Raw genomic sequence first — 15420 nt, forward strand, 5'->3', positions numbered from 1 at the left:
AGCCTCTAGGCACACTTGTTGTCAGGAGCTGACCTCTGGCTTGCATGTGACACTTGTCAGCTCAGGTTACCCCTTAGAAATATTACTGGGCATTCAAAAGTTATGTTATCTTCCATATGTATTCATCTGCGAAAAAAAAATATTTTCCTGCCAGTCTTACAGGTTTTCTAACTTGCTGCACGTAACCTTTAACATCATTGAGTTTTATTCCCAAGAATTTGGAACAAACAAACAGTTACAGGAAATCTGTCAGGTTATTTTTGAAAGTGGGTGGGCCCTGAGTACGAAATTACAACACAAGGAAGTACTGAAATATAAATGTCCACTTCCTTTCTGGTGAACCATTAATGACAAGAACAGGACTTTCAGACGCAGATGTAAAACGCGGAGACTCCAGCTGTTCATTGATCGAGCACATTCACGTACTTCTCACGGAAGGTAAGCCCTGAAAAAAGAAGGATCACTTCTGGTATTTGGATATCCAGTTATTTAAACGTTCTAAGTCGAAAATTGATGGAATTGAGGTTTTCTAACAAACTGTTCAAAACTTTGTTGGTGTGCACAGGTGAAATTATAATGAAACAGTCCATGTCCAGTCTCACTTCATTACATGATTTACAGTTATCAAGTCGTGCGCCATTTGCCATTTATCTGTTGTCTTCGCTCTTTTGAAGGAACTTTATTTTTTCAGACACACGGACTCGCAACCATCTGATTGAATTCGGAGTGCGTGACTAAAATACTTAACTAGAAAAACACAAGGACGCCAAGTGAGCCTGCATATTAATAATAATAACCTGTGAAACGCTTAGAGATGAAGTTCACAATTACGGGAGGCATAATATAATATAATATAATATAATATAATATAATATAATATAATATAATATAATATAATATACCTGTTTAATCCAGTTCAGCATTGCGAATGCTAAAGTCAATGCTGGCAGGTTCGAACACAGGGCGCGCCCTCATCCATTGCCCTGCACATTGGCTCAGTACGGAGGAATCTGCAGTCATTGATTAACTTAGTGGTCACATGTTGGGGAGCAAAAACGAAATATAGGCTACATCGATGTGAAAATGTAGAAATTAAGAAAATGTGCAGCTTTTACACAAACGGTGGCTTCCTTCTTCTCACGTATCCATTCATTTAGACCATTGTAGGGTTATGGAAAACTAAAGCCTGAGGTCGCCAAGTGCTGAATTGAGGGATATTTACTTTATCCAAAGCGACTTGCAGCATCTAGTATACAATTAGTTACATTTCGTTTCTTTATCCAGTTGGAGCATAGGCAGCTGAAGTGACTTGCTCACTGGGATTTGAACCCACACCTCAGCATTTGAAGTCCAGAGCCTTAACCACTGAGCCAAACGAGTATGGGATATGAATTCAATGTGTTGTAGGCAAAAACGCACATAAATATTGTAGCGACGGAGGGCACAGACGTCCCAGAAGGCTCTGCGGCGCTGCACCTAAATTAGAACTGTTAATTATGATTTATTTCATGTTGGATTTCAATCAAGTGTGTTTAATGTTGGATTTTAGCTTTTGGCAATGGGAATGGTTTATTAAAGTTTTAAAGTTGGTTTTGGGGTTTGCCTACCAACACTAACCGATGCTGCAGGCGTATTAGACTAGGTATCGGAACTAAAGAGGAAGGTTTCATTTAAATATTGCCGTTTTGTAGCCATCGCGTTACTTGAATGTACAACTCTACCAGTATTGAAAGAGAGTGCTTTCTTTATAACTTGAGTATGTGTGTATTTGTCACAATATATTAAATAAAAAACACATAACACATTGAAATCTGCTTGAAGAGTTTAACGGTAGTGTTAATTGTATTATTAGTTTAAATATATGTTAATTCGTTGGAACTGTTTTGTTTTACTGAGTATTTAATCAGATCTGTATCTTTATGTATATGCATTATGTAATTATTAATATGTAAAATTGTACTGAACAAAAGTAAGCTGAAACTGAGATAGATAGAATTACACAGCAAGATCGCTAGTGTTGAGTTACATTTTAGTGTTAAAGTAACTGTTTTTCGATGTAGATATATTATATTTACATTTGTAACACTTTCCACTAAGAAGATTAGAGATAAGATCAGAGTTTTACTCATTCACATAAAAAATTGAAGTTTAAAACAATAATCAGTAAAAGTATTTAACAATATTCATATATACATTAATGCTTATATACTGTATACTGTAGATATACATACTGGTCATCTATCTGGTTTGAAAATGGTTGGAAGATTGATTGATTTTAAATTGTGCTGCCAAAACTATAAAAAATATAAAAAAATGTTAAAACACACAGGTCTTAAGCTAAGGCCAGCCTGAGAATAATAACTTCCTAATATGTGTGTAGTTGGTAAAAGGCAAGATGTTCTTTTGGGTTCATTATATTTGCTACTCATACATTGGTATTGGTGTGATATATTAGTCCTTTAGATATTTTATTGATGTAATCATTGCCTTTAACTGATATACTAAAGTAATAAGTAACTTCATGGCGTGACTCTGGTCACATTTTTCTGAATGGCATACATCTGACTACTGTGGGGAGAAACTTCAGTTTACTAAAGCTAAGGTTCTATCTCATGCCTTTATTTCAAGTGTCATTTCATTTAATAATCAACAAAGAATGTATTGCTTCTTCTCTCACCATGTTTGCCTGGAAATCACAGTTAGTGATGATTATTACAGTTTTATACCCGGCTAATCCAATTCAAGGCTGCGTTAGGGCTAAAGTCTGTCCTGGTAACATCAGACACATTGCACGAAGTAATGCTAGCTGTGAAGTCTCTCTGTTTTCCCGACAGCCATGTTTATGAAATGAATGACTTTATAAGGAAAATTACAGTACTTAGAAAATATCCATGCAGATTAAGGAAGAATCTGTGTACTCAGCATAGCTAAATAAAGATCATTTAGATGATGAGAGGATGTATATTTATGTTCTGATGTTTACATTTCTGTCCTTAGGATCTGCAAGTTAAACAAAATTCAATGGAATACCATCTGGCTTACACCCGAGCAAACTATGAGCGTATAACTGCTGTTGAAAACTCCTTTGGCGCCTTTGGGCAGCCCCTGATGAAACCTGGACGAGTTCTTATTGCAGAGGGTCGCCTGATGAAGATGTGCCGCCGCACCCACAAGCCCAAGATGTTTTTCCTCTTCAATGACATTCTGGTTTATGGCGGCATTGTGATGCACAGTTGCTGGTATAGCCACCAGCATATCATACCCTTGGAAGACATCGTCATAGAGAATCAAGAGGACTGTCCAGAACTGCAAAACCATTGGCTCATCAGAACACCTCGAAAGTCATTCTATGTGTCTGCTGCCTCTTTGAGGGAGAAACAGGAATGGATAATCCATTTGGAAAAGTATCGAGCTCATCAGCTAACAAAATCAGATCGAGGGCCATCTGGTAATCTGGCTGCAATCTGGATCCCAGACAGAGCTTCCGAAATCTGCATGCGCTGCACAGACAAGTTTACGGTGACACAGCGAAGGCACCACTGCCGGCAATGTGGCTTTATTGTGTGCAATGCCTGCTCCAAATGCAGGTTTCTTATTCCAACTATTTCATCGTCACCTGTGAGGGTCTGCATTTTGTGCTTCAACAACTTACAAGAAGAGAAGGACAGGAAAGACAAAGGCAGGAACAGGTGGTCCGATGACTTTGACTGTGCCAGGCCTACATATGAAGTCGCAAGTGAAGATGAGACTGTGGAAAGAGTTGAAAGCAAGTGGGCTGGATCACAAGGCCCAGCATTACCTGTGGGACTGAAGAAGCACAAAAAGTGAAGCCATCTCAAGCCTCCAGGGTGCACCTTTAAATGTGAAAGTCAATGTGAAGGACACTGTGAAGAAAACTTTAATGTTTACACTAAATGTCTCATTGTTTGTCATTTATTTATTAGAAAATGTTTAAATGGATTCACATATAGCTGCTATCTGATAATTGTTTTATAACTACAGTAATATTTTGTAACCTCTGCAAAATGTTTCAAAATAATAACATTAAATGATGATGTCTGACTTGTAGAATTATAGTTTACATGGAATGGATTGCTTACCTCTCATCAATTTATTTATTTATTAAATAAAATATTTAATAATATGTTTTTGTTTGTTTAAATATTTATACATATGAGCCATTTAAAAGTGGCTGTCCGCCACACAACATATTGCAAGTGATACTACTGAGTAAGTTCAACTACTTATATATTTAATTAATGTCAGTTTATAATTGGTATGTAAAATTTACTCATTTGAAATCAGTTAAAAATTACACTGAAAAAAGTAACTTCATGGATTTACTTAATTAAATTATGACATTTTTTTAATTAAATGAAGCCATAATTTAAAACAAACTTGTTGGTCTAACATATTTGTCTCATGTTAATATACTCAAAAAAAATCTTTTAACTTAATTCATTTTCTGTGTCAGGTTTTTCTAGGTTTAATTTAAAAAAAAATTAAAGTAATCTATGCAAGCATAATAATCATTCAAATAACAATTTACACTATGATAACACAAATAGTTAAGAACAGCGTTTTTTCATTTTTTGGGGGTGATTGCTCTTTTTGCGTAATAATTCTGTTATACAGGAGGTAACAAAAACAATGATTTTCTGACGAAGACAACAGATTTAAAAGTCCATCCATCCATCCATCCATTTTCTAACCCGCTGAATCCGAATAGGGTCACGGGGGTCTGCCGGAGCCAATCCCAGCCAACACAGGGCACAAGGCAGGAACCAATCCAGGGCAGGGTGCCAACCCACCGCAGCAGATTTAAAAGTGTATGAAAAAAGTAGCAAAATCAGCTTTTAGAACCACAGAAAGCAAACGGCATTCAGAAAAAAATGAATTTGCTAAGTCTCATTGTCTTTCCAGCTCTATAAAGGTTTGGGGATCCCTTGGACCATAATTCATCAAAAGGGTTTTGATGTTTATGCAGTGTGGACCTCTACTTTTGGGGCCCTAAAGCTTGAACTGTTATGGGGGCCCATTTGCAGTAGTGATGAATGAACAAACTAGTTCTTTTGCATTTGTCTTAGTGGTACAAGGACATTAAAGAGCAAATCTTTTCAAGGCATGTGCGGTGTGTGCTACATTTTATATTACATTTTGTGACAGTCCGGAGATATCATCTTAACTTCACTTCACTGAAGGCTTCTGTCTTCAGGAAATAGCCTGTTTCAGCAAAACGGTCATGACGACAACTCGCCAATGACTGACTTGGTAGACGACACCAAGCACCTCCCATTATTTGGTTTACTCTAACTGAGTGCCAGTGACCTTATCAGTATACTGATTACACTGAATGAACCAGTATAACCCTATTGATCTGGAGTACCATTGCAAGTTTGTTCACGAACTGCACACAAGAGACTCATGCTCACTCCAGTACGGTACACCGAAAGAATAAGTTTGTGTACTGAATGGAGGAAGAAACTGCAGACACATTTAACGCAGTACATTGAATCTCAGTTCACTGACTGACTGGAGGACACATTAGAGGGTGGCCATCTACTGGAAATGACTAATACTTTTACAAAGCTACATTTATAAACGTACAATTATACTATGAACAATACAACATTTCTAGCCTATGTTTTAACAGCAGCATATGCTAACAACATACTACAGACACATAGAACTTTGTCATACACATCTTATCCCATTCTATTTATGTAGGTTATTATTTAGACATAAAAGATGTAAGAACTCGCTTGTTGCATTTCTTTTTATATCTAGGCTAGAGAAATGTTTGCTTATTCGATTATGTGTGAATTATTCATTTTATTGCTTGCTTTTAATATTGTTTATATTGTTTGGTGGTTAAAGGTGTTACACTTTTATGATACTCTTCTAGATTTTATACTGGAATCCAAGCTTGTTGTTGCTTTAGAAGTGCATCAATTCAAAGATTTGAGAAATGAACAAAATGATTTGACTCACTAAAAAGAATCGTTTTACACATCACTAGTTCTATATTTTTGATACTTTACTAACCTTTTAATTTTAATTTTAACTATTATTTTTTTATTGAATAACACCTAAGTTTTGAATATGGTACTTTTCTATCCAGCCGTTTTAGGTCTGGACCCTCCTTACAAAACTGTGACACACAGACACACACAGACAGACACATACCCATCATGAAGATATTAATGTTTTTGGTATCAGAAGACCCTAAAATGTCGAGATCCATTGAAAACCGGAGATGAAAATTTTTAATGAATCTAAAGCTTTCACTCCCACCCCCAGAGACAATAGGTAATGGTGGTGAAAAGCGCAAAGAAAAAATATTACATTTAAGTAAGATTAACATAAAATAAGTGAGTAATGACCTCGCTTCTGTTAAAAGAAAATTATTTAATGGCTTTGTTTCAACATAATTTAATTTTGTTAATGTGACATCTAAAAGAAGTATGTCACCATAACTAGAAAAAAGCTATACAATATCAACAAACATAATTATTTTAAGTTACTAGGGGGCTTTTCCCCTGCTCGCTTCGCTCACCAACCCCCTGGCCTGTGCTACATGCCAGCCACTTTGCGTCTCTGCTGCTTCCATATGCGGATTTCATTTTAACTAAACAGCAAATCTTTTAATTCTCGCAGATACGCCTCTTCATTAGGAAGAAACACTACTTTTCCATGATAGCAACACAAATTAGACGATCTACAAGTCTCCAACTTAAAGTTTAAATCCGAACAATATATTTGATCTCTTTTCGCTGTTCCATTATTTCACCGAGTAATAATTTCCGTTTTTTTGTGCTAATGCGTTCTTTACTATCATTTTTTGACACTTTCAAATTTTAGTACATTCATTATCTCTAACCTGCTCCGCATGTGTATTGCGCCAATGTTTTTGAACCTCTTTACGACGTTCTACTTTGTCATCTTACTCAATGTCTTTTATTTCTGGCCCAGAGTGTGGCTAAACCTCTTGGCACAAAGTCTCATCTCGCAGAGCGTGAAAGTATCTCTATGAAAAAGTCATGTCTCGTCCCAGGCTAAAAAGATTCATCTCATCCCAGGATTTTTTTATATAATAGAGAGATATTAAATTAGATACATAAGTGAACAACATTGTTATTTCATTTTTTACAGTAGCGGAATTGACTTTCACTCTGTTTGTTTCTTAATGTGTTTGCCTCTTACTTTTTCATTCTTCTCAATAAGTACAGTATTTTCATGCTCCTGAAATTTGACCTTCTTTGTAAAAAGCAAACATTTGATGTGCCTTTGATTAATTTTTAAATTACTGAGCCAGGCTCTCTAAATCCCATGCCACCTCAGGTTTTTGAATAATCATCTTATCACCTGATATACTCATGTATGACTCTCGTGCGGTTACTTCAGTGTTTTGCATGTCCTCTGTGGTGCAGTGAATTAGCAATCGGGATCTGCGATCTGCTCAGGTAAAATATAGTAACTTGATTGTCATCAGTGATGGTGATTAAACCTGAGACAAATCATCTTCTAGTCCAAGGAGAGCACATTTGCTGAGCCAATAAACACAAGCAGAACACATTTCTAGTTAAAAATATGTCAATTCTTTTAGTGACCCTCACTGTTAATCTGTGACACTACATAAGGCGAAGGAAAGAAACCGATCAGAGGAAGGTCAAATAAACGCAGTGACTAAATTCATAAGGCAAACCTAAAGTCACAAGTGTCACTTTAGGTTAGTTGTCTCTAATTACACCGTACTTACCATGTAATTATCTGTATACTCAGAGTAACTAGATGTCATTACCTGCTGTGGAACACAATCTAACGCTAAAATTGTAATTGTTATTCCGCAATTTATAGACATACAAACTTATAAAAAATTGCGGAATAGCAATTACAATTGTGTACTTAATTTTATAATTGCTATTCCACAATTTATATACATACTGTGCATACTTATAAAAACTGTGCAATAACAGCTACAATCGTGTACTTAATTTTAACATTACACTGTATATTACATAGTAAATACAAGTTAATAACACTTTGTTACTCTGTAATTATACAGGTGCTTACATGGTAAGTACAATGTAATGAAGGACACCAAATCTAAAGTGATAACACAAAAACACACAATAAAAGCCTCTAGGCACACTTGTTGTCAGGAGCTGACCTCTGGCTTGCATGTGACACTTGTCAGCTCAGGTTACCCCTTAGAAATATTACTGGGCATTCAAAAGTTATGTTATCTTCCATATGTATTCATCTGCGAAAAAAAAATATTTTCCTGCCAGTCTTACAGGTTTTCTAACTTGCTGCACGTAACCTTTAACATCATTGAGTTTTATTCCCAAGAATTTGGAACAAACAAACAGTTACAGGAAATCTGTCAGGTTATTTTTGAAAGTGGGTGGGCCCTGAGTACGAAATTACAACACAAGGAAGTACTGAAATATAAATGTCCACTTCCTTTCTGGTGAACCATTAATGACAAGAACAGGACTTTCAGACGCAGATGTAAAACGCGGAGACTCCAGCTGTTCATTGATCGAGCACATTCACGTACTTCTCACTGAAGGTAAGCCCTGAAAAAAGAAGGATCACTTCTGGTATTTGGATATCCAGTTATTTAAACGTTCTAAGTCGAAAATTGATGGAATTGAGGTTTTCTAACAAACTGTTCAAAACGTTGTTGGTGTGCACTGGTGAAATTATAATGAAACAGTCCATGTCCAGTCTCACTTCATTACATGATTTACAGTTATTAAGTCGTGCGCCACTTGCCATTTATTTGTTGTCTTCGCTCTTTTGAAAGAACTTTATTTTTTCAGACATACGGACTCGCAACCATCTGATTGAACTCGGAGTGCGTGACTAAAATACTTAACTAGAAAAACACAAGGACGCGAAGTGAGCCTGCATATTAATAATAATAACCTGTGAAACGCTTTGAGATGAAGTTCACAATTACGGAAGGCATAATATAATATAATATAATATAATATAATATAATATAATATAATATAATATACCTGTTTAATCCAGTTCAGCATTGCCGAATGCTAAAGTCAATGCCGGGAGGTTCGAACACAGGGCGCGCCCTCATCCATTGCCCTGCACATTGGCTCAGTACGGAGGAATCTGCAGTCATTGATTAACTTAGTGGTCACATGTTGGGGAGCAAAAACGAAATATAGGCTACATCGATGTGAAAATGTAGAAATTAAGAAAATGTGCAGCTTTTACACAAACGGTGGCTTCCTTCTTCTCACGTATCCATTCATTTAGACCATTGTAGGGTTATGGAAAACTAAAGCCTGAGGTCGCCAAGTGCTGCATTGACGGATATGTACATGTTTGCTTTATCCAAAGCGACTTGCAGCATCTACTATACAATTAGTTACATTTCGTTTCTTTATCCAGTTGGAGCATAGGCAGCTGAAGTGACTTGCTCACTGGGATTTGAACCCACACCTCAGCATTTGAAGTCCAGAGCCTTAACCACTGAGCCAAACGAGTATGGGATATGAATTCAATGTGTTGTAGGCAAAAAACGCACATAAATATTGTAGCGACGGAGGGAACAGACGTCCCAGAAGGCTCTGCGGCGCTGCACCTAAATTAGAACTGTTAATTATGATTTATTTCATGTTGGATTTCAATCAAGTGTGTTTAATGTTGGATTTTAGCTTTTGGCAATGGGAATGGTTTATTAAAGTTTAAAGTTGGTTTTGGGGTTTGCCTACCAACACTAACCGATGCTGCAGGCGTATTAGACTAGGTATCGGAACTAAAGAGGAAGGTTTCATTTAAATATTGCCGTTTTGTAGCCATCGCGTTACTTGAATGTACAACTCTACCAGTATTGAAAGAGAGTGCTTTCTTTATAACTTGAGTATGTGTGTATTTGTCACAATATATTAAATAAAAAACACATAACACATTCAAATCTGCTTGAAGAGTTTAACGGTAGTGTTAATTGTATTATTAGTTTAAATATATGTTAATTCGTTGGAACTGTTTTGTTTTACTGAGTATGTAAACAGATCTGTATCTTTATGTATATGCATTATGTAATTATTAATATGTAAAATTGTACTGAACAAAAGTAAGCTGAAACTGAGATAGATAGAATTACACAGCAAGATCGCTAGTGTTGAGTTACATTTTAGTGTTAAAGTAACTGTTTTTCGATGTAGATTCATTATATTTACATTTGTAACACTTTCCACTAAGAAGATTAGAGATCTGAGTTTTATTCATTCACATAAAAAGTTGAAGTTTAAAACAATAATCAGTAAAAGTATTTAACAATATTCATATATACATTAATGCTTATATACTGTATACTGTAGATTTACATACTGGTCATCTATCTGGTTTGAAAATGGTTGGAAGATTGATTGATTTTAAATTGTGCTGCCAAAACTATAAAAAATATAAAAAAATGTTAAAACACACAGGTCTTAAGCTAAGGCCAGCCTGAGAATAATAACTTCCTAATATGTGTGTAGCTGGTAAAAGGCAAGATGTTCTTTTGGGTTCATTATATTTGCTACTCATACATTGGTATTGGTGTGATATATTAGTCCTTTATATGTTTTATTGATGTAATCATTGCCTTTAACTGATATACTAAAGTAATAAGTAACTTCATGGCGTGACTCTGGTCACATTTTTCTGAATGGCATTCATCTGACTACTGTGGGGAGAAACTTCAGTTTACTAAAGCTAAGGTTCTATCTCATGCCTTTATTTCAAGTGTCATTTCATTTAATAATCAACAAAGAATGTATTGCTTCTTCTCTCACCATGTTTGCCTGGAAATCACAGTTAGTGATGATTATTACAGTTTTATACCCGGCTAATCCAATTCAAGGCTGCGTTAGGGCTAAAGTCTGTCCTGGTAACATCAGACACATTGCACGAAGTAATGCTAGCTGTGAAGTCTCTCTGTTTTCCCGACAGCCATGTTTATGAAATGAATGACTTTATAAGGAAAATTACAGTACTTAGAAAATATCCATGCAGATTAAGGAAGAATCTGTGTACTCAGCATAGCTAAATAAAGATCATTTAGATGATGAGAGGATGTATATTTATGTTCTGATGTTTACATTTCTGTCCTTAGGATCTGCAAGTTAAACAAAGTTCAATGGAATACCATCTGGCTTACACCCGAGCAAACTATGAGCGTATAACTGCTGTTGAAAACTCCTTTGGCGCCTTTGGGCAGCCCCTGATGAAACCTGGACGAGTTCTTATTGCGGAGGGTCGCCTGATGAAGATGTGCCGCCGCACCCACAAGCCCAAGATGTTTTTCCTCTTCAATGACATTCTGGTTTATGGCAGCATTGTGATGCACAGTTGCTGGTATAGCCACCAGCATATCATACCCTTGGAAGACATTGTCATAGAGAATCAAGAGGACTGTCCAGAACTGCAAAACCATTGGCTCATCAGAACACCTCGAAAGTCATTCTATGTGTCTGCTGCCTCTTTGAGGGAGAAACAGGAATGGATAATCCATTTGGAAAAGTATCGAGCTCATCAGCTAACAAAATCAGATCGAGGGCCATCTGGTAATCTGGCTGCAATCTGGATCCCAGACAGAGCTTCCGAAATCTGCATGCGCTGCACAGACAAGTTTACGGTGACACAGCGAAGGCACCACTGCCGGCAGTGTGGCTTTATTGTGTGCAATGCCTGCTCCAAATGCAGGTTTCTTATTCCAACAATTTCATCGTCACCTGTGAGGGTCTGCATTTTGTGCTTCAACAACTTACAAGAAGAGAAGGACAGGAAAGACAAAGGCAGGAACAGGTGGTCCGATGACTTTGACTGTGCCAGGCCTACATATGAAGTCGCAAGTGAAGATGAGACTGTGGAAAGAGTTGAAAGCAAGTGGGCTGGATCACAAGGCCCAGCATTACCTGTGGGACTGAAGAAGCACAAAAAGTGAAGCCATCTCAAGCCTCCAGGGTGCACCTTTAAATGTGAAAGTCAATGTGAAGGACACTGTGAAGAAAACTTTAATGTTTACACTAAATGTCTCATTGTTTGTCATTTATTTATTAGAAAATGTTTAAATGGATTCACATATAGCTGCTATCTGATAATTGTTTTATAACTACAGTAATATTTTGTAACCTCTGCAAAATGTTTCAAAATAATAACATTAAATGATGATGTCTGACTTGTAGAATTATAGTTTACATGGAATGGATTGCTTACCTCTCATCAATTTATTTATTTATTGAATAAAATATTTAATAATATTTGTTTTTGCTTGTTTAAATATTTATACATATGATACATTTAGAAAAAAATGAATAATTATGAAAGATCAAATTAATTTTGCCTAAAATACAAAGGCACTCACATATCCTTCAGCAGTATTCAGAAGGGAGGATAGGGAGTGTCATTCAGCCCTCCATATCCTGGCAGGAATTAGTTTTTCAAAAAGGTTTCCTTTATGTATGGTGTCATCTACTGTAGCAGCTTTTTAATACTTCAAAGTAATCATTTCAAAGATGTAGGACTTTTAAAAATGAGACTACTATTGGTCTGTCTTGTAATGTTAATTCAGCATTTGTCAATCTGTTTCTTAAGTCAAGAAACCTCTCATAACAGTTCACAAAATCTATCCATTATCCATCCTGCTATATCATAACTACAGGGTCACGGGGGTCTGCTGGAGCCAATCCCAGCCAACACAGGGTGCAAGGCAGGAAACAAACCCTGGGCAGGGTGCCAACCCACTGCAGGGCGCGCTCACACAAACACCCATCCACCCACCAAGCACACACTAGGGACAATTTAGGATCGCCAATGCATCTAACCTGCATGTCTTTGGACTGTGGGAGGAAATCGAGTACCTGGAGGAAACTCACGCAGACACGGGCGTTCACAAAATATAATATATAATATTTTTACAGTATATACTGTATGTTAATGGATACATAACAGTCTTGATTTACTCACAGTGCAGCTGGGCTCTGCCACCCTGACATAACGTCCTAAAAATCTAGTACATTTTTCAGGGGATTTCATCAGAGGAATCATCAGTGTATTGACTGTAGTTTATCTCTGGACACACTCACATGAAATGAATCTAGAATTACGAGTTAACCTAACATTAATGTAGGATTTTGGAGTCACGAATAAAGACTACAATGGGAGACATAACCACATCATACTCTGCATTTTTATGCTGGATGTTTATGTTTACTGTATGTTGTCCCAGAAGCGTCCACATTTCAGAGGTGCAAAGTACTGTTTGGAGTCAACATTAAATTAGTTAACACATTAATTAGTACAGTGGATCAAGACTGTTACATTTAAAATGAGTTCAGCAAGGACATGGGGACACAGTTGGAAACTTGTTAGAGGGAAATTTCGCAGACACATTAGGATGTTTTTCTTCACACAGAGAATCATAGATACATGCAGTAATTTAACAAGTGGTGTGGTAGGCAGTAGGACTTTAGGAACCAGTAAAACTGGACTCAATGTTTTTTTGGAAGAAGTAAGTGGATAGGACTGGGGAGGCTTTGTTGGGCTGAATGGCCAGTTCTCGTCTAGACTGTTCTAATGTTCTAAAGCATGTATTATTGTATTTTATGTTGTAATTAACATAACTTGATATTCTGAAACCTGTTTAGTCAAATTAAGGGCCATGGCCTAGTCAAAACCTATCCTATCAGCTTCAGGCCCAAGGTAAAAACTATCTTTGGGCAAGACACCAATCATTTGTATGGTCCAATCATGCATACGAGGTGTGGCAGAAAAGTAATGAGACTGATTTTTTATTTACCAAAGTTTTTATTTTTTTCAAACATCAATGTTATCCCCTTCAAAGTAGTTCCCTTGGGCAGCTACACACCGATGGAGACGTTGTTCCCACTGTTGGTAGCAGCGCTGGAAGTCTTCAACCGGTATGGTCTTCAGCATGTCCGTTACACTTTTTTGGATGTTTTCTAAAGTCCCGAAATGACGTCCTTTGAGGACATTTTTCAGTTTAGGAAAAAGGAAAAAGTCACACGGACTGAGGTCAGGTGAATAAGGGGGCTGGGGAACCACAGGAATGCCTTTTGAGGTCAAAAATTCTGTTATGGAGAGGGCAGTTTTTCGGCACCATTTTGGCACAGACCTTTCGCATGTGCAAATGTTCAGTCCAAATTTGATGAACGGTAAATCTGTTCAAATTTAATTGTTCACTCAACATTCTTAATGTTAAACAACGGTCTGATCTCACAAGAGTGTTCACACGTTCGATGTTTTCATTGGTTTTCGAAGTTGAAGTCCTCCCTGAACGGTGTTCATCTTCAACGTGTTTTCTGCCTTCCAAAAATGATTTGTGCCAGTGAAAAACTTGAGCTCGGGATAAAGAATGTTCCCCATAGGCCTGTTTTAACTTTTCAAATGCCACACTTGCCGTTTAATGGCACAACGTTGCTCCAAATTCCGCTGTTCCATTTTGCGTGACGCACAACCAAAAACACAACTTCGCTAATAGCAGTCACAAAAATCACGTAGTTAATGGAAGGAGTTGAAACTCGCACTGAGCTATGGGAGGGTACTGATACACGTGCTCTATCAAGGACAACAGCGCAGCGTTTCCAGATCGCTTGCAGTGTTGCCAGTTTCATTACTTTTCTGCCACACCTCGTATACCTACACAGGGCAATTTAGAATCTCCAATTAACTTTATCTTTGAGGATGAAGGTGGAAAATTGTAATAGAATTAAATGTACACAGGTGTTGGCGGCACCCATAACCTCCACACAGACAATGATTAGGTGATTGTGAGAATGCTGAAGCTCCAACCACTGTGCTGCCATTAATAGGTTATAAATGCTTCTTTTAAACCAAGCACTTAAGAATCAACTAATGGAGCCGGTTCTTTAAAAGCAAAGGCATCTCCTATGGTATGGTACTCTGAAATTTGTTCCTTTTTATTTGGTGCTTGGTATGAGTTATAGCAGTGGCTTTTGAGTATCTATCTCCCCTAAGAACTGCTGGCCTACTTATCGGGGCAAATCCCTTCTCTGTACACGAAAGTGGTCTCACCTTTACTCTGTAAGCATACAAACAGTCTCAGGTCCTTTCACCTTGAATGACAATATACTTATAAGGAGCGCAGCGCTCACAAGAGCCAAGATGAACAAGTAATGACAGACAAGGGCTCATCTTCTCTTATCAAACTATGGTCTTGTTAAACTTGATCAATAGAATCAAATATTATAATTCTTACAAACTCAAGCAAAATTTTACACTTAATCAACAAGAGCAGTTAAATGTTTAAACATACTACCCAAAATAATGCACAGAAGCCAAAGAGGACATTGATGTCTATATGCAGAAGGAGGCATTGTGACTTTTTTCACTCTTTTCACCTTAGTTCTTGGCTTGTGGCTTGCT

General features: G+C 37.1%; 2 protein-coding genes across 2 annotated transcripts; both read left to right on the forward strand.

The window, feature by feature from the left end:
- Window positions 1-337: 337 nt before the first annotated feature.
- On the forward strand, window positions 338-4154 carry LOC120535363 (pleckstrin homology domain-containing family F member 2-like). Its single transcript, XM_039763150.1, has 2 exons — window positions 338-438; window positions 2998-4154. The coding sequence occupies exon 2, from the start codon at window positions 3022-3024 to the stop codon at window positions 3826-3828; it is 807 nt and encodes a 268-aa protein (XP_039619084.1). The 5' UTR covers window positions 338-438; window positions 2998-3021; the 3' UTR covers window positions 3829-4154.
- Window positions 4155-8468: 4314 nt separating this feature from the next.
- LOC120535365 (pleckstrin homology domain-containing family F member 2-like) lies at window positions 8469-12275 on the forward strand. The gene is made up of 2 exons (XM_039763152.1): window positions 8469-8575; window positions 11129-12275. Exon 2 carries the CDS (start codon window positions 11153-11155, stop codon window positions 11957-11959), a length of 807 nt encoding a protein of 268 aa, XP_039619086.1. The 5' UTR covers window positions 8469-8575; window positions 11129-11152; the 3' UTR covers window positions 11960-12275.
- The last annotated feature ends 3145 nt before the right edge of the window (window positions 12276-15420 follow it).

This window comes from Polypterus senegalus, chromosome 9, assembly GCF_016835505.1.
Source record: "Polypterus senegalus isolate Bchr_013 chromosome 9, ASM1683550v1, whole genome shotgun sequence".
NCBI lineage: Eukaryota > Metazoa > Chordata > Cladistia > Polypteriformes > Polypteridae > Polypterus > Polypterus senegalus.